Consider the following 22,975-nt stretch of genomic DNA (forward strand, 5'->3'; position numbering starts at 1 on the left):
TCCTTCAAGGTCAAGCCAGTCCCTTCAAGGATACCATCCACCCACTTTGCCCTTGGTCGGCCTCTCTTCCTTTTTCCTTCCATTTTCCCCAGCATCGTGATCTTTTCCAAGCTTTCCCATCTTCTCATGATGTGGCCAAAATACTTCAACTTTGCCTCCAATATCCTTCCCTCCAGTGAGCAGCCATCGGGCATTATTTCCTGGATGATGGATTGGTTGGTTCTTCTTGAAGTCCAAGGCACTCTCAGGATTTTCCTCCAGCACCAGAGTTCAAAAGCCTCTCTTCCTTCGCTCAGCCTTCCTTATGGTCCATCTCTCACATCCATAGGTTACTCTGGGGAATACCATTGCTTTCACTATGCAGACCTTCGATGCCAGTGTGACGTCTCTGCTCTTCACTATTTTATCATTGAGGTTGGTCCTTGCTCTCCTCCCAAGAAAACGTCTTCTGATTATCTGGCTACAGTCTGCATCTTGCACTGATCTTCACGCCTAGAAATACAAAGTCTGTCACTGACGCCATGTTTTCTCCCTTTATTTGTCAGTTTTCAATCAGTCTGGTTGCCATGATCTTGGTTTTCTTGATGTTTAACTGCAACCCAGTTTTTCCCCTTTCTTCTTTCTCTCCCCTTGGTGAGAAGGCTCCTCAGCTCTTCCTCACTTTCAGCCTTCATCAGAGTGGTATCATCTGCATACCTAAGGTTGTTCATGTTTCTTCCATTAACTCACACCAACCCATTTTTCTTCTGTTTATTTATTAATTATTTATTTACAATATTTATATTCCGCCCTTCTCACCCCGAAGGGGACTCAGGGTGGATTACAATGAACACACATATATGGCAAACATTCAGTGCCAACAGACAAACAACATACAGTATAGACAGACACAGAGGCATTTAACATTTTTCCAGCTTCACGATTCCGGCCACAGGGGGAGCTGTTGCTTCACTGTCCACTAGTGGCTGTACTTCCTCATTCCTTTCCTCGTGTTTTGCTGGCAGTTTTATTTATTTATTTATAGTATTTACATTCTGCCCTTCTCACCCTGAAGAGGACTCAGGGCGGATCACATCACACATACAAGGCAAACATTCAGTGCCTCAACATAGAACAAAGACAGAGACAAACGCAGCTCCGAGCTGGCCTCAAACTCATGACCTCCCGATCAGAGTGATCTGTTGCAGCTGACTGCTTTATCAGCCTGCGCCACAGCCCAGGCTGTGTTGTTATGGTGCTGTAAATTAGTTAAATTTGCCTCCCGCATAAAGCGTACCTAAATTTCCCTACTTGACAGATGCAACTGTCTTTCGGGGCTGCTTAGGTCAACAGCAAGCCTAATGGTCGGGCGGCTTAACCTGACCCGGGCTTTGAACTCATGACCTCTCGGTCAGTAGTGATTTATTGCAGTTGGTTACTAGCCAGTTGCGCCACAGCCCAGCCCAGTTTCAATCCCAGCAGGAGAGAAAAGTCAAAGAATCAGACCAGATACTCGACACAGAAAAGGAATGGAAGACTTTATTGTCAGGAACACAATACATGATTATGTACAGAAGGGGAAACACAAAGGGATAAAATAAAACAAATCTCTCTCTGATATACACAAGTGCCTTCAATGGCACAGTCCTTCGGCCTGAGAAGGGTGGCCAGAGTCGGGTCCTCCTTGCGCCACAAGACAAGACGTTGCCCTGAGGTTCTCTTTCCCCCGCGTGAGGAATCCAGTCTCGCTCCCCGTGAACATGAAGAGCCTCAGTCACTCTCGCTGCCTTCTTCGCTGGACTCGGACTGGGCCTCGCTTCCGCTGACCTCGCCTTCTTCCTCCTCCTCTTCGTCTTCGTGGTTGGAGCGATCGCTGCCGCTGAGGAAGGGGCTGCGGCTGCCTTGGCCTTGCTGGCGGCGAGTGCTGCTTCCTCCGTCTTCCTCCTCCTCCTCTTCTTCCTCTTCCTCCTCCTCCTCACTTCCGCTCTCCTCCTCGTCCTCCTCTCCCTCAGCCTGGCCGCCCTCTTGCTCGGAGTCCTCGTCGTCGTCGCTGCCAAAGATCTCTTCCTTGTCGCGGGCCGCCCTTTCGTCCTCCTCGCTCTCCTCCTCCTCTTCCTCGGCCCCAGCCACCTCCTCTTCGCTGGCCTCCGCCTCGCTCTCGCTGGCCGAACGGGCCTCCTCCTCCTCCTCCTCCTCTGCCTCGCTGGCCTCTTTCTCGCTCTCGCTGCCTTTCTCCGGCTCTTCGTCTGCGGGGGGAGAGATGGGGCAGATTTTAAAAGGGAAGAAATCTATACACATAATAAAAGCACTGCTGGTCACAGCTGACCTCTAATTAAAGCGCTCAAGGGCCAGGGCTTCCCAGTTGTCAGTGTCTATGCCACAGTTTGTAATGTATGCGTGTATGTGGCAGAGGCATCCACTTACTACACCACAGCACTGCTGGTCCCAGCTGACAACCAATTAGAGCGCTCAAGGGCCAGGGGGCATTCACTTACTACACCACAGCACTGCTGGTCATAGCTGACCTCCAATTAGAGCGCTCAAGGGCCAGGACATCCCAGTTGTCAGTGTCCATGCCACTGTTTTTAATGTATGTGTGTATGTGGCAGAGGCATCCACTTACTACACCACAGCACTGCTGGTCACAGCTGACTTCCAATTAGAGCGCTCAAGGGCCAGGGCTTCCCAGTTGTCAGTGTCTATGCCACAGTTTTTAATGTATGTGTGTATGTGGCAGAGGCCACATTACTACACCACTTACTACACCACAGCACTGCTGGTCACAGCTGACCTCCAATTAGAGCGCTCAAGGGCCAGGGCTTCCCATTTCTCAGTGTCTATGCCACAGTTTTTAATGTATGTGTGTATGTGGCAGGGGCATCCACTTACTACACCATGGGTTCCCAACCCATGGGCCGGGACCCCTAAAATAAGGGCGATGGCTCTCAGATTATTATTAGTATTATCATTAATAATAATAATAATAATCTGAGAGCCATCGCCCTTATCATTAATAATAATAATAATACAGTAGAGTCTCACTTATCTAACGCTCGCTTATCCTACGTTCTGAATTATCCAATGCATTTTTGTAGTCAAATGTTTTCAATGCCTCGTGATATTTTGGTGCTAAATTCGTAAATACAGTAGAGTCTCACTTATCCAAGCTAAACGGGCCGGCAGAAGCTTGCATAAGCGAATATCTTGTATAATAAGGAGGGATTAAGGAAAAGCCTATTAAACATCAAATTAGGTTATGATTTTACAAATTAAGCACCAAAACATCATGTTTTACAACCAATTTAACAGAAAAAGCAGTTCAGTACACAGTAATGTTATGTTGTAATTACTGTATTTACGAATTTAGCACCAAAATATTACGATATATTGAAAACATTGACTACAAAAATATGTTGCATAATCCAGAATGTTGAATAGGCGAGTGTTGGATAAGTGAGACTCTACTGTTATTATTATTATTATTATTATTATTATTATTATTATTATTATTATTATTAACTGCATTTCTATACCGCTTTTCTCACCCCGGGGGGACTCAAAGCGGTTTACAACATAACAAATGGCAAAATTCAATGCCTTACATATACAATAGAGTCTCACTTATCCAACACTCACTTATCCAACACATATTTGTTGTCAATGTTTTCAATACATCGTGATATTTTGGTGCTAAATTCGTAAATACAGTAATTACTACTTAACATTACTGCGTATTGAACTACTTTTTCTGTGAAATTTGTCGTATAACATGATGTGTTGGTGCTTAATTTGTAAAATCATAACCTCATTTTATGTTTAATAGGCTTTTCCTCATTCTCTCCTTATTATCCAAGATATTCGCTTATCCAACGTTCTGCCGGCCCGTTTATGTTGGATAAGTGAGACTCTACTGTATTATTAACTGCATTTCTATACCGCTTTTCTCACCCCTGGGGGGACTCAAAGTGGTTTACAACATAATAAATGGCAAAATTCAATGCCTTACATATATATAAAAATATATATCACATATTTAAATAAAAAACAGACAACTGTAGATTAAAACAATTAAAACTATAAAACATCAAACATAGACATATTTATGAAACACGTAATTGGAAGATGTTTGTCTCCGGGAGATGTCAGTCTCCCGTAAAAGCAACGAAATACATATCAGGACAGAGAGATGTTCTAACCCAGGCCTTACCTGATCCTTGAGCCTCCTTGCCCAAGTCCATCTCCTCCTCTTCTTCCTCCTCCGGTTCGTGGTTCTCCAGTTGGGCTTTGCGGGCTTCCTACAGGAGATAAACAGCAAATAGGGATAAGGGGCCACGTGAAGAAAAACAAACCAAGCATCTGCTATCTTGGCCAAAGACTAAGGACATCGCATTCAAAGCACCCCCGACAGATGGCCATCCAGCCACTATTTAAAAGCCTCCAAAGAAGGAGTCTCCACCACAGTCCAGGGGAGAGAGTTCCACTGTCGAACAGCCCTTCTCACAGTGAGGAAGTTCTTCCTGATGTTCAGGTGGAATCTCCTTCCTTTCCTGTAGTTTGAAGCCATTGTTCCGTGTCCTAGTCTGCAGGGCAGCAGAAAACAAGCTTGCTCCCTCCTCCCTATGACTTCCCTTCACGTATTTGTACATGGCTATCATGTCTCCTCTCAGCCTTCTCTTCTGCAGGCTAAACATGCCCAGCTCTTTAAGCCTCTCTTCATAGGGCTTGTTCTCCAGACCCTTAATCATTTTAGTCGCCCTCCTCTGGACGCTTTCCAGCTTGTCAACATCTCCCAAACATCAATACACTTTGGACTTCATCACACGCAATAAAATTGGCGTTTCTACACATTTAAGAAATGGCTACTGACAGAGCCCATCGCATGACGCAAGGGCGTACCACGGGTTCTAGGTATTTTGCTCCCTTTTCTCTTTAACCCATTCTAAATGATTTTAATTCACTTTATATTTTCTGGTTCCCACAAAGGGTCTCACCTGGGCCTCTAACTCCTTCTCGTTCATGTCTCTGTGCTTCACCACCAGCACAGCGTTGGTTCCCGACTGCACCCCGGCCTTGGCCCGGCGCTTACTGAGACGCACCCTGCGATGGGACAGAAACAGAAAGGATTTAAAACAGGAGATAGAGACGCCCTGGAATAATGCCTTTCCCACCAGTCTGACCATGCTGGACAAATCCTGCTTATTCAGGACAAATCGCATCTGAAAATATGAGAGAGCGAGAAACTGGAAACAAACACCACCTTCCAATGACGGCGTGGTGCCGTCTGCACTGTATCAGTGCTGACTTGTTCAAAATCAGTCGCTTTTAAGAATAATCCACCTCCACACCTGGTGGACGTGTCCAGAAACAACAAATTATTGGAAAAGAATACATGAAGAAACACAGAAAATACAGTAGAGTCTCACTTATCCAAGCCTCGCTTATCCAAGCTTCTGGATTATCCAAGCCATTTTTGTAGTCAATGTTTTCAATATATCGTGATATTTTGGTGCTAAATTCATAAATACAGTATTTACAACATAACATTACTGTGTATTGAACTACTTTTTCTGTCCAATTTGTTGTCTAACATGATGTTTTGGTGCTTAATTTGTAAAATCATAACCTAATTTGATGTTTAATAGGCTTTTCCTTAATCTCTCCTTATTATCCAAGATATTCGCTTATCCAAGCTTCTGCCGGCCCATTTAGCTTGGATAAGTGAGACTCTACTGTATTACAAAAGTAATTCCCGATGAAAGCAGAACTTTACCTACTTGGACTGAGAATATAACAAACTTTGACCAGAATGAGGACATTATTTTTACATATACAGTAGAGTCTCACTTATCCAAGCTAAACGGGCCGGTAGAAGTTGGATAAGCAAATATCTTGGATAATAAGGAGGGATTAAGGAAAAGCCTATTAAACATCAAATTAGGTTATGATTTTACAAATTAAGCACCAAAACATCATGTTTTACAACAAATTTGACAGAAAAAGCAGTTCAATACGTAGTAATGTTATGTTGTAATTACCGTATTTACAAATTTAGCACCAAAATATCATGATACAGTAGAGTCTCACTTATCCAACATAAACGGGCCGGCAGAATGTTGGATAAACGAATATGTTGGATAATAAGGAGGGATTAAGGAAAAGCCTATTAAACATCAAATTAGGTTATGATTTTACAAATTAAACACCAAAACATCATGTTATACAACAAATTTGACAGAAAAAGTAGTTCAATACGCAATAATGCTATGTAGTAATTACTGTATTTATGAAATTAGCACCAAAATATCACGATATATCGAAAACATTAACTACAAAAATGGCTTGGATAATCCAGAAACATGGCTAAGCGAGGCTTGGATAAGTGAGACTCTACTGTATATCAACAGCGGCTAGAATAACTTTCTCCAGATTTTGGAAACAAGAAGAAATTCCTACAACAGATCTTTGGTTAGAGAAATTGAATGAAATTTATGATATGGATAATTTAACCTATTTAATGAAAACAAACAGAGGAAATGTGATAAAAAGGACAGATTGGAGAACATATGAAGAATACAAGAAAAAGGCAAAGAAGGAATAAATAAAAGTACTCGAGAATTAAAAGTATGAAAGAGACAAAAAAAAATACAGAAATTCAAACCTTATCCTCTTATCCCAGGTAACTTCCCCCTACCCTATAATGCCCTACACCCTATCCCTCCTTTCCTTGAAAATCTCCTCCCCTTTACACCCCATTACCCCCTTTTTTCTTTTAACTACTATCTTGGGGACCCGGTGATGCCCGGGTCATTTGAGAATGGTATTATCTTTTAATGTTATGTATTGTGTTCGGAGTGGGTGAACTACAATTCCCAGAATGGTGGCTGAATCCTCTCCAAACCCTTCCAGTATTATAAGTTGGCCATTTTGGGCGTGTGTACCAGGTGTGGTGCAGTACTCTCTGGATGGGGGTGAACTACTGCAATTTCCAGATTCCCGGGGCAATTGCCCCGAAATATCTATCAGTATCCACAGCAGGCAATATTCAGTCTGTGTGCCAAGTTTGGTCTAGATTCGTCATTGGCTGGGTTCAGTGGTCTTTGGATGGAGGTGAACTACATCTCCCAAAATCAAGGCCCCTTCCCACAAATACCTGCAGTATGTTCAGTCGGTCATGAGGCTTCTCTGTGTGAAGTGTGGTCCTAGTGCATTGTCGGTGGGGTCAGGGTTTATCTGGCTGCAGGTGAACTATAACTCCTTTTTTCCCAAGCTTGTCCAATATGTTGTATTGGTTATGGGGGCTCTGTGTGCCAAGTGTGATGCTCATTCATTGCAGGTGAACTATACATCCCAGTACCTACTACTCCTCAACTTCCAGTCCAGTTTCCCTCCAAACCCACCAGTAGTCAAATCTGGGCATATTGGGTCTGCATGGCAAGTTTGGCCGAGAGCCATCATTATTTGGGTTCATAGCGTTCTGGGTGTAAGTGAACTACAACTCCTGTATATTCCCCAGTAGGAGTGACAGGGCTCTGACTTGATGCAGGGTGAACTACAACTTCCACCATGTGGAGTCAATCCCTAAACTCCTCCAGTAAGTTTAGTTGCAGCTCAGTTCTGCTCTGTTTGTTATGCAAGAGATAGGAAAGGAAAAGGCAGTGGGCAGGGCCATGCAAATTCCACAGCAATGGAGAACCCTGGGATGCCTGCCTGTGGTGGAAGAAAAAGCAAAATCTAGGATGAAATGGTGCCCAAACGAAAGCATTCCTTGGGTGGTGGGCCGTAGTGTTTGGGAAGGACATTGGCAGGGGTTGGGCTGCATGTTCATGGCGCTCGCCGTAACCGCAATGTCAGTGGAAAAGAGTGACTTACTAGATTCTTAACCCTGGGAACTATAGGCTGTTTGTGGAAGTTGGAGGCTGTCTATGAGCAGACATCCGTGCCACATACACACATACGGGTTTTTACTTTTATTATGGATGGATTTAGATTTAGATTAGATTTAGATAGATTAGATGTATACCTTAAACTTCTAATAAAAATATATTTTTTTAAAAAAAGAAAAGAATAATCCACCTCCATCTCGCCCCCTCCTCACCTGGTCTCCAGTTCATTGTAGTAGACACCATCGCCCTCACGGAAAATGAAGAAGTAGTTTTCCTCATAGCCCTTGCTGGCCTTGTTCTTGACGTTCCAGTTGTATTCCCGAGCAATCTTATACTCGTACCTGAGAAGAAAAGAGGGAAGGGAATGCCGCAATGAGCATAAAACCCATCAAAAAAGAAGCACAAGCCCCTCTCCTGCTGAGCATTTTCCTCCATTTGTGTTGGTTTTTTTCTATCGGCGTCCTCAAAACAGTCTCCAAAGGTGCATGGAAGTGTTGAATATTGGAAAGAACTGCAGCAACCTGGGATTCCTTTCTCCCTAACAGGTTTCCAGTTCTCACTCTTAACTCTATGATCTCATTTATCCTCAGCCAATCCTCAGCCTTGGTCCCCCACTTACACATCCTCAGGAGCATAATCCATCTCCTCATCTTGGTCCCGCTTCCGTTTCCGCATTGTTTCTTCCACCGGCAGGAAGTAGGCCACAAATTGGTTCCCTTCTTCATCCATCATACCCCTGGAGAAAAAGATGAAAAATTATTATTAACATTATTATTATTATTATACCTTGTTTTATCTCTCCTGAAGGAGACTCAAAGCAGCTTAACATAAAAGCATTAGCATACAATTTAAAATATACTTATGTGCAAACATTAAAACAGAATTAAATATAAACAGTATTTAAAATTCACAGTTAAAATCTATTGAAACATATTCAAAGTGAAAAACCAAAGTTAAATTAGTTCCCAAATGCTTTACTGGTTGTTGTTGTTGTTATCCATATTTATTTTTATCCAATCTTTCTCCCATTCAATTCTCTAGGCAACATATTTTAGATTAAGATCTTTCAAAACTTACAAAATAAAAGAGTGATAAAAAAAATCAAAACACTAAAACCAATTAAAAACACAGACCAAACAACACAGTAAAACCTGAGAGCCAAGAAAATAGTTCCATCTTGTCTCCTGTGCCATAGCAACATGCTATGCTAATTATATATCTATATATATATAAGGGTAATGAAATTTCGGCCTAGGACAAAACAACAAAACTACACATCCCAGAAACACTAAACTTGGCAACACAACCCCTCATCCATGCCTCTACGTTCATACAACAAAAAGGAAAGAAAAATAAAGTCCTAATTAGAGGGAGAGGAATATTTGTTTTTATCCAATTGCTGTCAGTTAGAAGGCTAAGCTCCGCCCACTTGGTCTTCTAGCAACCCACTCAGCCCAACAGATGGCCACCCAGCCTCTTAATAATAATAATAATAATAATAATAATAATAATAATAATAATAACAACACAATCCTAAGGTTAGCAGATACCCCTAAGGATCATCCAGTTCAACTTCCTTATATCATGCAGGAGGACACAATCCAACCACTCCTCACAGATGGCCATCCAATATCTGCACAATAATAATACACATCGAATCATAGCATCAGATAGTTAGAAGACACCCCTAAAGGCCATCCAGTCCAACCCAATTCTGCCATGGAGGACAAAATCCAAGCACTACCAACAGATGGCCACCCAGCCTCTCAATACTACTACTACTAATAATAATAATAACAACAACATCATACAATCCTAAAGGTTTGGAATGACCCCTAAGGATCATCCAGATCAACTTCCTTCTACCATGCAGGAGGACACAATCCAAGCACTCCTGATAGATGGCCATCCAGCCTCAACAAGTTCTCACCAACACCACCAGACAACGCCACAGCAACGCGTGGCTGGGCACAGCTAGTATATATATATATACATATATACACACACACACACACACATATATATCATTTATAATAATTTCTAAATATATATAATATATATATTGTATATACATATAATATTGATAATATTATAATGTAATACAATATTATGCTAATAATAATACAATATAATAATAATATTGATTATAAATTATATATTAAATGTAATATTACTAATAATATTACCATATAATGATATAGTACAATATAGTACAATATAGTAATTTGATGCTTATATTGTGCTATGCTAATAATGTATGTTCATTTGATTTGTAAGCCGCTCTGAGTCCCCTTCGGGGTGAGAAGAGTGGGATATTAATGTAGTAAATAAATAAATAAACCCAGCACAATGGAGAAAGTCCATTCTAGCTAAACACAGAAAACAGAAAGGCCTTCATTTATAATAATAATAACAACAAAAACTTTAATTTTATGCCCCGCCACTATCTCCCAAAAGGGACTCAGGGCAGCTTACATATGGGACAACATGGCCATAGACACAAATACAAAACAATCAATCAAAACAAAAACATAATTAAAATAAAATGTAGTTAAATAGCCTTGAGTCCCCCCTGGGGTAGAGAAAGGCTGGATATAAATATTGTAAATAAATAAATAAAGCAATCCATTTTAAAGCACAAGTCAATAAATTGGGGCCAGAGTGAAGAGGGGAAGCCAGGAAGATAGTTCCACCTTGTCAGTTGGGGGCCCTTCCCCTCAGCAACAATATAGTACTATATAATACAAATATTGTGCTATGTGAATAATATAATATATTGTATATACATATAATATTGATATTACTATTATAATGTAATACATTATAGTAACACTAGTAATAATGCAATATAATATTAATTATTATATATTACATGTAATATTACTAATAATATAGTATAGTGGTATATTACAATATAGTAATATATTGTGCTAATATTATGCTATGCTAATGATGTAATATATTGTATGTACATATAACTTCTAAGTTAGGATCAGGCCTGAAGAAAATGGTCTGGGCGAAACATCAGGAGAGAATACTTCTGGAACATGGCCATACAACCCAGAAAGCGCACAACAACCCTGTGATTCCAGGCATGAAAGCCTTCAACAACACATATAAAGAAGTTAATGCTAATAAATATAAATAGCAGTCATATTATACTTAGCACTTAAATGATTACATCAGCTGGGTAATTACCCCTCCCTGATGACTTCGACATATTTGGCACCTTGGCGCAGATCCTTGAATTCAACTCATGATTTTAACATTTTATTTGGTATGTTGACCTTTTATGACTGTTTTTATCGATGTCGATGTTTTATCGTTGATTGATTTGCTTTATTGTTTTGCTTTTGCTTTTATACTGTTGTGTCCGGGCATGGCCCCATGTAAGCCACCCCAAGTCCCTTTGGGGAGATGGGGCGGGGTATAAGAATAAAGTTATTATTATTATTATTATTTTATTATGATACAGCAAACAAGATAGATATGCTGGATTTCATATCACAAAATCACAAGTCAAACACTTCCCAAGTGTCTAGGACTGTGTGATGTATTTTCGGATGATGTGTGCAGATCCCAGCAGGGTGGCCTTTTGCAGTTGGCAGATCGTAATTTTGTCAATGTCTATTGTTTCCAAATGCCGGCTGAGATTTTTTGGCACGGCACCCAGTGTGCCGATCACCACCGGGACCACCTGCACTGGTTTCTGCCAGAGTCTTTGAAGTTCAATCTTGAGGTCCTGATAGCGGCTGAGTTTTTCCTGTTGTTTTTCGTCAATGCGACTGTCACCTGGGATGGCAACATCAATGATCCAAACCTTTTTCTTTTCCACAACTGTGATGTCTGGTGTGTTGTGTTCCAGAACTTTGTCAGTCTGGATTCGGAAGTCCCACAGTATTTTTGCATGCTCATTTTCCAATACTTTTGCAGGTTTGTGATCCCACTAGTTCTTTGCTGCTGGGAGGTGGTACTTGAGGCATAAGTTCCAATGAATCATTTGGGCCACATAGTTGTGCCTCTGTTTGTAGTCAGTCTGTGCAATTTTCTTACAGCAGCTGAGGATATGATCAATGGTTTCGTCGGTGTCCTTGCACAGTCTGCATTTTGGGTCATCAGCTGATTTTTCGATCTTGGCCTGAATTGCTTTTGTTCTGATGGCTTTCTCCTGGGCTGCAAGGATCAGGCCTTCTGTCTCCTTCTTCAGGGTCCCATTCGTGAGCCAGAGCCAAGTCTTCTCCTTATCAGCTTTTCCTTCAATTTTGTCAAGGAACTTTCCATGCAATGCTTTGTTGTGCCAGTTGTCAGCTCTAGTTTGTAGTGCAGTTTTCTTGTACTGGTTTTTTGTCTGATGTGCTTTGAGGAGTTTCTGATTTTTGACTTCAATCAAATTATTATTATTATTGTGCAGTTGTTAGTCCCCATGAGGAGAAAGATGGGTTATAAATAATATAAACAACAACAGTCATACTACAAGTCCTTTTCTCAGGGAGGGCCTGCACCTGCACGGCAAACCTCCACAAATACTTCCAAGTGATGAGAAAGACAGAAGGCAATGGAGAAAACCTTTTGTGAGACTTCCAAAAGCCCCCTTTAATGGACAGCAGATAATACTTGGCTCATCCAGCCTAATAGGTTTATAGTCAATGTTTCAAAATGACATTATCTGTTTTCCCCACAGTTTCAGCTGTCTAAAGAGGGCACAGATTTGGTACCTGATCATGGCCTGAGACATCATCTCCAGAGCTGCTGTGCCACTGGTATCCTTTGGCGCTGGGTCGGAGTCAAAGATGACCTGAGCACACGGGTTGATCCACATCTGAGAGGAAAAGAAAGCATAGCAGCTCACAGGCTCGTTCTAGCAGTCAAGTCCCCCTTTAACCAGATCTTTCTTCATCTCGTCTCACCTTGAAGTCGGGGAAGGCAGGCATGACCTCCACTGGGGTCACCCGGGGCTTGCTGTAATGCTGCGATATCTAAGAAAAAGAAGGTACCATAGTGTACATGAAGTTACATATCATGTCCTGTTTACTTGGCCTGGATCCATATATAACGCCCAAATCCAGCCCCCTTTCAGACTCCCAAAGTGAAGACCCCAATAATATATAATATATTGTATATGCATATAATATTAATATTGTTTTGTAATACAATGTAATACTAATAATTCAATAATATTAATTATATATTATATATTAAATATAATATTACAAATAATATTACAATATATTGATATAGTACAGTATAGTAATTTAATGCCAGTATTGTGCTATGCTAATAATATAATATTGTATGTAAATTTAAATTTGTAAGCCGCTCTGAGTCCCCTTCAGGGTGAGAAGGGCAGGATATACATGTATTAAATAAATAATAATAAATAAGCCAGTGGGATTTGACTGAGGCTGAACACATGAGAGGACATGAGACATTGGGGAAAATAATAACACTACGTAACACAATTTTTGTTCCTGGGTTAATGTTATTTCATAATTGTTTCTGGAAAACATGGAAAAAGTTTATTGAACCGCAAAAACTTTGGGTTGCTGTGAGTATGCCATATATGGCTGTATGCCATATTCCAGAAGTATTCGCTCCTGACGTTTCACCCACATCTATGGCAGGCATACTCAGAGGTTTGAGATCTGTTGGAAACTAGACAAGTGGGGTTTATATACCTGTGGAATGTAAACACTGCCTGAGGCAAATGTGAATGTTGTAATGGGCCAGCTTGATTAGCATTGAACAACCTTGCAGCTTCAAAGCCTGGCTGCTTCCTGCCTGGAGGAATCCTTTGTTGGGAGGTGTTAGCTGCCTTTTTTTTTTGTCTGGAACAACCCCACTTGCCCAGTTACCTCAAGCTTCTGAGGATGCCTGCCATAGATGTGGCCAAAATGTTAGGAGAGAATGCTTCTGGAACATGGCCATTCATCCCAGAAAACTCACAGCAACCCAGTGATTCCGGCCATGAAAGCCTTCGACAACACATTGCAAAAACTTTGTTTTGGCGGGGCATCCTGGAGCATATTTTGCAATTGTTTTTCAATGAATATCTCAGAGTCTCAACACAAACAAAGTTTCTGGAGTTTGAACAACTACTTTCAAAGTAAGTCCCACACAATTAAACAGGAAATAAAACTTTCAAACCAGGAACAGAACTGACTTAATCAATAAACGACATCTGCCTTCAATTTGCAAGGCCTGAGCAGGGCAGTGGGTGACCATGATAACAGATTTTATGGCATATAAGAATGGAGGCTCAGTCTGAATATAGGTAGGAGGCTTAGCATGTCAAAGAGAACCAGTGTGTGTAGTGGTTTATGAGTGGGATTATTATTATTATGCATTATGTATTATTGTTATGTCACAGCAAACAAGATATGCTGGATTTCGTATCACGAAATCACAAGTCAAACACTTCCCAAGTGTCTAGGACTGTGTGATGTATTTTTGGATGATGCGTGCAGATCCCATTAGGGTGGCCTTTTGCAGTTGGCAGATCGCAATTTTGTCGATGTCTATTATTTCCAAAAGCCAGCTGAGATCTTTTGGCACGGCACCCAATATGCCAATCTCCACCGGGACCACCTGCACTGGTTTCTGCCAGAGTCTTTGAAGTTCAATCTTGAGGTCCTGATAGCGGCGGAGTTTTTCCTGCTGTTTTTCGTCAATGCGACTGTCACCTGGGATGGCAACATCAATGATCCAAACCTTTTTCTTCTCCACAGCTGTGATGTTGGTGGTATTATTATTATTATTATTCCCCTGGAGGCAAGGGTCAATCCCTGCTAGCACGTGGAAAGCCCACTGGGCAAATTGCACTCTTTAAGCCTCAGAAGAAGGCAAAGGCATCCCCTCTTGTGAAGGAAACCTCACAATAGGGTCACCAGCAATGAAAAACGAAACAAAGTTGAAAGATCTACTCACAGATTTCTGAGCATCCTCAAAGGTCTTTTCAATGGCTGCGATCTGGCTGTCCCTGTCCTTGTAGATCTCCTCCTCTGTGAACTGTTGCTTGACTGACACACCAATCCTGATGGAAGAGAGGAGAAACAATTCATAGCAGAACTATTTGCACCGGTGGGAAAAGGTTCTCAAGCCTCCGAAGAGCATAAACCTCCTAATCAGTACGGCCTTTCCATGCAGACTTCTTCTATCGCACTTCTACTCACTTAACCTCTGGCTTCTCATTGGAGACACCGTATCTGTTGAACTCTGTGGAGATATATTCAGTCTTCCTCATCCATGGTACAACTTTGGCATGCTGCTGGGACCTGGGCATAGAAAAGAATGTGCATTAAAGGTAAAATGATATACCTTTAATACCATAATGGCTTGATACTCCTTTCATATGAGATCTATTTAAATTTCACAATTACATTAAAAAGAGGGGAAGGGGGATATTTACGCAGTAGAGGATATACCAAAAGCTGGTTTAATAACACTATTGAAACAATTTTTTCTTGCTGGGATACAAATGTCATTTCCTAATTGGTTCTATCACAAAAACATGGGAAAACTTTGTTTTTGCAGCACATCTCGCTGCACATTTTGCTCCAGTTTTTCAATGAATATCTCATAGGGTCTCAACCAATTCAGCCTATTATACTATACTAATACAGTAGAGTCTCACTTATCCAAGACTCGCTTATCCAAGATTCTGGATTATCCAATGCATTTTTGTAGTCAATGTTTTCAATATATTGTGATATTTTGGTTCTAAATTCGTAAATACAGTAATTAGTACATAGCATTACTGCATATTGAACTACCTTTTCTGTCAAATTTGTTGTATAACATGATGTTTTGGTGCTTAATTTGTAAAATCATAACCTAATTTGATATTTAATAGGTTTTTCCTTAATCCCTTCTTATTAACCAAGATATTTACTTATCCAAGGTTCTGCCGGCCCATTTAGCTTGGATAAGTGAGACTCTACTACATTTTAATATATTGTATATACATATAATATTGATAATAATATAATGATAATATTATATATTGATAATAATATTACGATGTAATACAATGTAATAATAATATATGATTATAATTGTATATACAGTAGAGTCTGTATTTACGAATTTAGCACCAAAATATCACGATATATTGAAAACATTGACAACAAAAATGCATTGGATAATCCAGAATCTTGGATAAGCAAGTTTTGGATAAGTGAGACTCTACTGTATTACGTGCAATATTACTAATAATATTGCAATATAGTCGTATAGTACAATATAATAATATATAATGCTCATGTAGTGCTTATATTGTGCTATATTAATAATATAATTTATTGTATGTATATATAGCTTGTAAGCTGCCCTGAATCCCCTTCCGGGTGAGAAGGGCGGGACATAAACGGCGCTAATAAATAAATAAATCTAGTTTGTGGCAGCCACAAAAAACAAGTTTCTGGAGTTGGAAGTGAGTACTGCACAATTAAACAGAAAATAACTTTCAAACCAGGAACAGAACATTTTTCAAATAGAAGGCCAAGGTGGGACTAGAGCACTTAAGGCTTCAATGAGGAACAGAAAGAGTATGTTGCTGAAGATGGAGAAGAGAAAGAAACAAGAGCTATAAGCGATTTTGCACAACCAAATGGAGGGAGTCCTTTGAACACGGCTATTTTCTCATTGGAAAGCACAGACACCACCAGAGAATCAGAGCATAAGCATTACCTCTTGGAACTGGCTGGGGCTTGGATCTCCTCCTCCAGCAACTTCTCATCCGCTGGGTCCAAAAGAACTAGAAGAAGCCAAGCAAGGCACAGGGTCAAGCAATAGCTCTGTCATTTAGGTGAAGTAGTTGACATTTTGATAAAGAGTGGATATTTACCGTGTATACTTGAGTATAAGCCGACCCAAATATAAGCCAAGGCACCTAATTTTACCATAAAAAGCTGGGATAACTTATTGACTCAAGTATAAGCCGAGGGTGGGAAATGCAGCAGCTATGGGTAAATTTCAAAATAAAAATAGATACCAGTAAAATTTCATAATCGAGGCATCAGTAGGTTAAATATTTTTGAATATTTACTGTATTTCAAAGAAAAACAATAAACTAGCTCTATAAGTGGAAAAGTAAGGGCAACAAAAACAATATGGTATCAACAATAACCTGATAATAATAATAATAATAATAATAATAATAATAATAATAATAATAATACAAAACTTCATTTGGATCCCACCCTATCTCCCCATGGGGACTCAGGCCGGCTTCCAACATAGTAGCAGGCAAATATTCAATGCTTATATAAACAATGCAGAGCTAGATATAGATCTATAATAATAGATAGTAATTTCACATGCATTTCCCCCCGAAACGTTTGCAAATCCCCTCTGTGTGTGTGTGTGCATTTCCCCTACAATATTTGCAAGCCCCATATATATATATATATATATATATATATATATATATATATATATATTCATATCTATCTAGACATGTCTATATATATTTGTGTGTTCATTTCCCCCTGTAATATTTGCAAGCCCTAAATATAGGTAGGTAAGAATATATTCATATTTATCCAGACATCTCTCTTTATATAGATATTTGCAGAGACTTACAAACATATGAGGGTAAATTCATATATAAAAATAATGTATATGTATGGCTACAGATACACAGGTACATGGATCTATATGTATAAAGGATTTGCAAAGACCTGCAAACATATGAGGGGAAACTTCATTTATAAAATTAATGTATATAGATAGATACACATATAAAGGTACATAGAGATTACAAAAGCTTGCAAGGGGTTAATGCCTATAGGAGAGTTTAACAAATATTACAGGGGAAAATGCTTTCATAAGATTAATGAATATATATTTTTCTTCTTCCTGACTTGCAAGAGTGTCTTTCTATTTTCAATACATTCCCTTGATTAAGAGTGAGGGAGGCTTTGCAAAAGAAAACACAATGATAAGGGGGGAGGAGAGAGAAATAGATTACATATTGCAAGCAATAGCCTGCAGGCTCTGTTGCCAGCCTTGACCTTGACCCGATTATAAGCTGGGGGAGGCTTTTTCAGCTCATAAAAAGGGCTGAAAAACTTGACTTATCTTCAAGTATATACGGTACATATCTGAATGGCTAAAGGGGAAGTTCACTAGCTTTCGTGTGCTCCCTCCAAAACCTTCCCCCCAGCAGCTACCAAGTAATGCATTTACGCACTAGTATCAATTAGATTCTATTGATATCTGTGCGTAAATGCATTAATTATTTAACTAGCCTCATCGCAAAAACTACACATGATAGAGAAAAAATAAACACAGATCCGAATTGAGCACAAAAGGCTCTATAAGAATGATCTGAAATTATATCTGATGAAAAATACTTGTTGGCTTGTGTTACACAAATATGATGCGAAATGTGCAGACTTTACAGTAGTCCACTGTAATGTACCATTCATAATATTTTTAAAAGTTGATGTGATAGAAATAAAAATAAAGATATACAGTAGTCTCACTTATCTAAGACTCGCTTATCCAACGTTCTGGATTATCCAAGGCATTTTGTAGTAAATTTTTTCAATATATCATGATATTTTGGTGCTAAATTCATAAATACAGTAATTACAACATAACATTACTGCGTATTGAACTACTTTTTCTGTCAAATTTGTTGTCTCACGTAATGTTTTGGTGCTTAATTTGTAAAATCTATTTCTGTAAACCGCTCCGAGCCAAACTGGGAGTAGCAGTATACAAGTCTAATAAATAAATAAATAAATCATAACCTAATCTGATGTTTAATAGGCTTTTCCTTAATCCCTCCTTATTATCCAAGATATTCGCTTATCCAAGGTTCCGGCCCATTTAGCTTGGATAAGTGAGACTCTATTGTATTTAAAATCAGCATAAAGATTGATTTAAATTGTGTTACTCTCATTTCTGATTATTACAAAAAAGTTTGATTTTGTTGGCTTGTGTTATCAAAGCCAATAACCCACATTATCAGTTTTGATCTGGATTATATGAGCCTACACTGCCTGATAATCCAGTTCAAATCAGATAATCTGGATTTTGTATGGCAGTGTAGAAGGGGCCTGTTGGTCATCCTGAGTCTGAAACAACTTGAAAGCACACCACAGCCACAACAACAAATGATAGTCAACCCCAACAGTCTGAGAGACTGTGAACTGTCCCTCTTGTTTAAAAGGTTTGAGGACTCCCGACATATACAATGTTTAATGCAACACCATTCTGGAGCATTGCATCCCGACATTCCCTTACCGCTGGGGTCGATGCGGTACGTGTCAGGGTTGATCAAGTCGATGGTGACGCCCAAGTCGGGCTCCGTCAGCAAGTCATGCTTGTGCTGCTTCTCCAGAGAGGTGGCTTTGTACTGCACAAACCTGGAAGGCAACGGTGAATGAATTTTATTATTGCGGTCACAAATCAGGAGTGCAAAACTTTTAAAACATTAAAACAGTTATTTTTTAAAAAACACAACATTAAAAACAGAAATTCACAACATTAAAAGTCCATAGAGTCAATCTACACAGCCTCACACATGATGCTCATAAAATCTGTGGGTATGGATAACAAAATAAGTTAAAAGGTTATCCTCTAAAATAATCCACAAACTGCTTCCTTATTTCTATAGCTGCGACTCAAAACTGATCCACTCTATAAGTGATCGATGGACCCAGCAGGCTGTTAGGAATTGTGGGAGTTGAAGTCCAAAACAATTGGAGGGCCAAGGTTTTCCAGGCCTGAACCATAACAAAGAGAGGAATATTGTCTCTATTTTAAAGCCAATAATCTTATCTTCTTAAACATTATGTTTCCTGTCTTGTTCCATATTTGTTGTTGACTACTTTTTTCTCCTTAAAAGTTCTTCTTAATTGTCCCTGTTAGATTATTTCTTTTAATTCTCTTGTCCAGCGTTGTTTACTGGCTGTTAGGAATTGTGGGAGCTGAAGTCCAAAACACCTGGCGAGAGGGAGGGCCGAAGTTGACCCAGGCCTGATAGAAATGTAATCCCACTTCTGCCATAAACAATAGAATAGCTTTATTGTCACTGTGCTCTTGCACAATTAAATTAAAAGCCCTCCCCAGCACACACCACAAAGCAACACACCCATCCCTCCACACCCCAACTGCCAGCACACAGCCCCCAATGCCACATCAATACAAAACCATGGAGATCAACATAACCACAACTCTAGGATAAAAACTATCTCTTAGTCTGTTTGTCCTTGTCTTTGTCACCCTGTACTGCCTGCCAGATAATAATTTTAAAAAAGAATATGCCAATTGAAATGGATCTCCAAGAATGCTCTGAGCTTACTTAAGACTTTCTCCCCACTTCCAAAATGGGGAGAAAGAGGACATCCAATGATTCTCTGTGCAGAAGTGGTGAGCCTTTGGAGCACTTTATTGCCTGCCACTGGGACGTTACCAAACCATATAAGAAGTCCCACCAAGGTTGTATCATCTGCAAATTTGGTAATGACATTGCTCTGATGGATAGGGGTACAATCATATTTGTACAAAATGAAAAGCAGAGAACTCAACACACAAAGACCTGCTATTCTTTTACATGCACCCACTGCTTCATGCCAGGCCCACATCCGGGGCTTTCCCCACTGACCTGTTCTGGTCAAAGGGATATGTGATGAACTTGGGGTCAAAGGGGATGTCAGGGAGGCTGTTGCAGTACTTGACTCTGCACACGACCCCGGATCTGAAACAGAGGCAAAAGGGGTTGGAGGTGAATCCAAAACAGAACAGAATAACTTTCGTGTCAATTGTACAATGAAATTAAATGCTTTCCCCAGAACACAACACGCCCACCCCTCCACACTCCCACCACACAGCCCCCAATGCCACATCAATGTGGAGTCATGGAGATCAATATACAGTAGTTACAGCTCTAAGATAAAAGCTGTCTCTCAATCTGAGCCAAACTTGAAACAAGAAACAACACAAAAAGAAAGAAAGGAAAGACCTTACCTTTCAGGAAGCGCTCGGTGAGAGTTGGGCCTGAGGAAAAACCAGACCAGGAACAGATTATTAGACCACAAGATATAAAACCAACTGCTGCTCTGAGGCCACAGAGTGAAGAAGGGGGGAGCCAGGAAGACACAGTTCCATCGTGTCTCCTGCAACATCACTCTCAATATATACAATATAATAATATATAGAAATAGTAACATTGTAATGTAATAATACTAATATTATTACACTTTAATGTGAACTAGCTCTCTGTACTATATGGATATACCTCAATTCGGCTCGTAGGTTCTTCTTAACTCAGGAATGATGGTGTTTTATAATGTTGTTTACTTGTGTTCTGGTTTATCTTGTTTGTCTTTATGTTGATTTTATGTATTATTCATTTTATTTTTATGTATTGTACTATATTTATTCATGTTGTGAATTGTGCCGAGTCCCTTGGCGAGCAGGGTACAAATAAAGATTATTATTATTAATATATTATAAATAATATTAATAATGGGTTGTTGTGTTTTCTGGGCTGTATGGCCATGTTCTAGAAGTATTCTCTCCTGACGTTTCACCCACATCTATGGCAGGCATCCTCAGAGGTTGTGAGATATATTAATAATGTTGCAATATAATAGCTTATGCGTTATACATACTACAACTTATGATATAGTACAATATATTAAACTAATAGTATAATGTACTGGTGTATTTAATATATTGTAGTATAAGAATATAGTACAACAACACATAATATAATTGTACATTATATATTACATTTAATATTACTAATAATATTGCAATATAGTACAACACAGTAATATATACAGTAGAGTCTCACTTATCCAACATTCGCTTATCCAACATTCTGAATTATCCAACGCAGTCTGCCTTTTAGTAGTTAATGTTTTTGTAGTCAATGTTTTCAATCTATCGTGATATTTTGGTGCTAAATTCGTAAATACAGTAATTACTACATACATTACTGCGTATTGAACTACTTTTTCTGTCAAATTTGTTGTAAAACATGTTTTGGTGCTTAATTTATAAAATCATAACCTAATTTGATGTTTAATAGGCTTCTCCTTAATCCCACCTTATTATCCAAGATATTCGCTTATCCAAGGTTCTGCCGGCCCATTTAGCTTGGATAAGTGAGACTCTACTGTACTAATCTATATATATAAAAGAGTGATGGAATCAGGGCACCTGACAAAACAACAAAACTACGGGCCCCCCAACCTCAAAATTTGTCAACACAATCCATCATCCATGCCTCTAGGTTGATACAACAAAAAGAAAAGAAAAAGTCCTAATTCGAGGGAGAGGAATAATTGCTTTTATCCAATTGCTGTCAGTTAGAAGGCTAAGCTCCTCCAACTTGGTCTCCTAGCAACCCAATAAAAATAATAATAAATACTAAAAATAATTAAAAACACTAAAAATACAATAAAATACTATAAAAACAGAAAATAACAATAATACAAGAAAATAATAAAATATAATAAATAAAAATTAACTTACAATAAAATTAATTTAAAAATACAAATAACATCAAATAAAAATTACACAACAATTTTTAAGCAATACCACCAACACCTTGCCACAGCAACGCGTGGCCGGGCACAGATAGTATATTAAATATAATTACTACTGATAATATACAATAATATATTATTATATATACTGATATACTGTTTGATTATTATACATTTTAAGTTGTAATGCTTATGCCGGTGCGCCGCTTTGAGTCTCCGTATGGGAGATAAAGCGGGATAGAAATCAATCAATAAATAAAATATAGTTCTCTTCCCCAGTGTTTATAAAACCCAGGTGGCAAGAAAGGAAAGAAAAGCGGTGTCTCGTCACTAACAAACACTTCATACCTGTGGCCCGGCTCCTCCCGCTGCGCCTGAGTCTGGATGGTGGGCGCCATGGCGATCAACAGCGACAGGAAGCTTGACTTCCCGGCGCTTCCGATGTAGTCGCAAAGCCCGCTGGGAAATGTAGTCCTGTTCTTCCCCACACTTCCGGTGTATCCGATAAGAAACGTTAAGGCCGACAGAATACTTCACTTCTGGTGCAATGCATGGCGGGAGTTTTTTTTAATTCCCTTTTCAGCGCATGTACAATACGTCAGAAGGGGC

The 22,975-nt window shown here is 39.4% G+C and overlaps 1 protein-coding gene across 1 annotated transcript; it reads right to left on the bottom strand.

Moving 5' to 3' along the window:
- Positions 1-1,500: 1,500 nt before the first annotated feature.
- Positions 1,501-22,890, bottom strand: paf1 (PAF1 homolog, Paf1/RNA polymerase II complex component). Its single transcript, XM_062962760.1, has 14 exons — positions 22,715-22,890; positions 20,838-20,867; positions 20,476-20,568; positions 19,113-19,234; positions 16,548-16,614; positions 15,032-15,133; positions 14,787-14,892; positions 12,770-12,838; positions 12,578-12,681; positions 8,482-8,598; positions 8,075-8,203; positions 4,971-5,076; positions 4,187-4,274; positions 1,501-2,225 (listed from the first exon to the last, which is right to left on the bottom strand). The coding sequence occupies exons 1-14, from the start codon at positions 22,762-22,764 to the stop codon at positions 1,750-1,752; spliced, it is 1,659 nt and encodes a 552-aa protein (XP_062818830.1). The 5' UTR covers positions 22,765-22,890; the 3' UTR covers positions 1,501-1,749.
- Between the last annotated feature and the right edge of the window lie 85 nt (positions 22,891-22,975).

Source organism: Anolis carolinensis, unplaced genomic scaffold (assembly GCF_035594765.1).
Source record: "Anolis carolinensis isolate JA03-04 unplaced genomic scaffold, rAnoCar3.1.pri scaffold_10, whole genome shotgun sequence".
In the NCBI taxonomy this organism is placed as follows: Eukaryota; Metazoa; Chordata; class Lepidosauria; order Squamata; family Dactyloidae; genus Anolis; species Anolis carolinensis.

What these genes read in the sequence shown, in the direction of transcription:
- paf1 (XM_062962760.1), bottom strand. Translation starts at nt 22,764, where the DNA reads ATGGCGCCCACCATCCAGACTCAGGCGCAGCGGGAGGAGCCGGGCCAC. An exon ending in ATGTCTCAGGCCATGATCAG is followed by an intron (nt 8,599 to 12,577) that starts GTACCAAATCTG and finishes CTTTTTCTCCAG; the next exon opens with GGGTATGATGGATGAAGAAG. An exon ending in GATTATGCTCCTGAGGATGT is followed by an intron (nt 8,204 to 8,481) that starts GTAAGTGGGGGA and finishes TTTTCTTCTCAG; the next exon opens with GTACGAGTATAAGATTGCTC.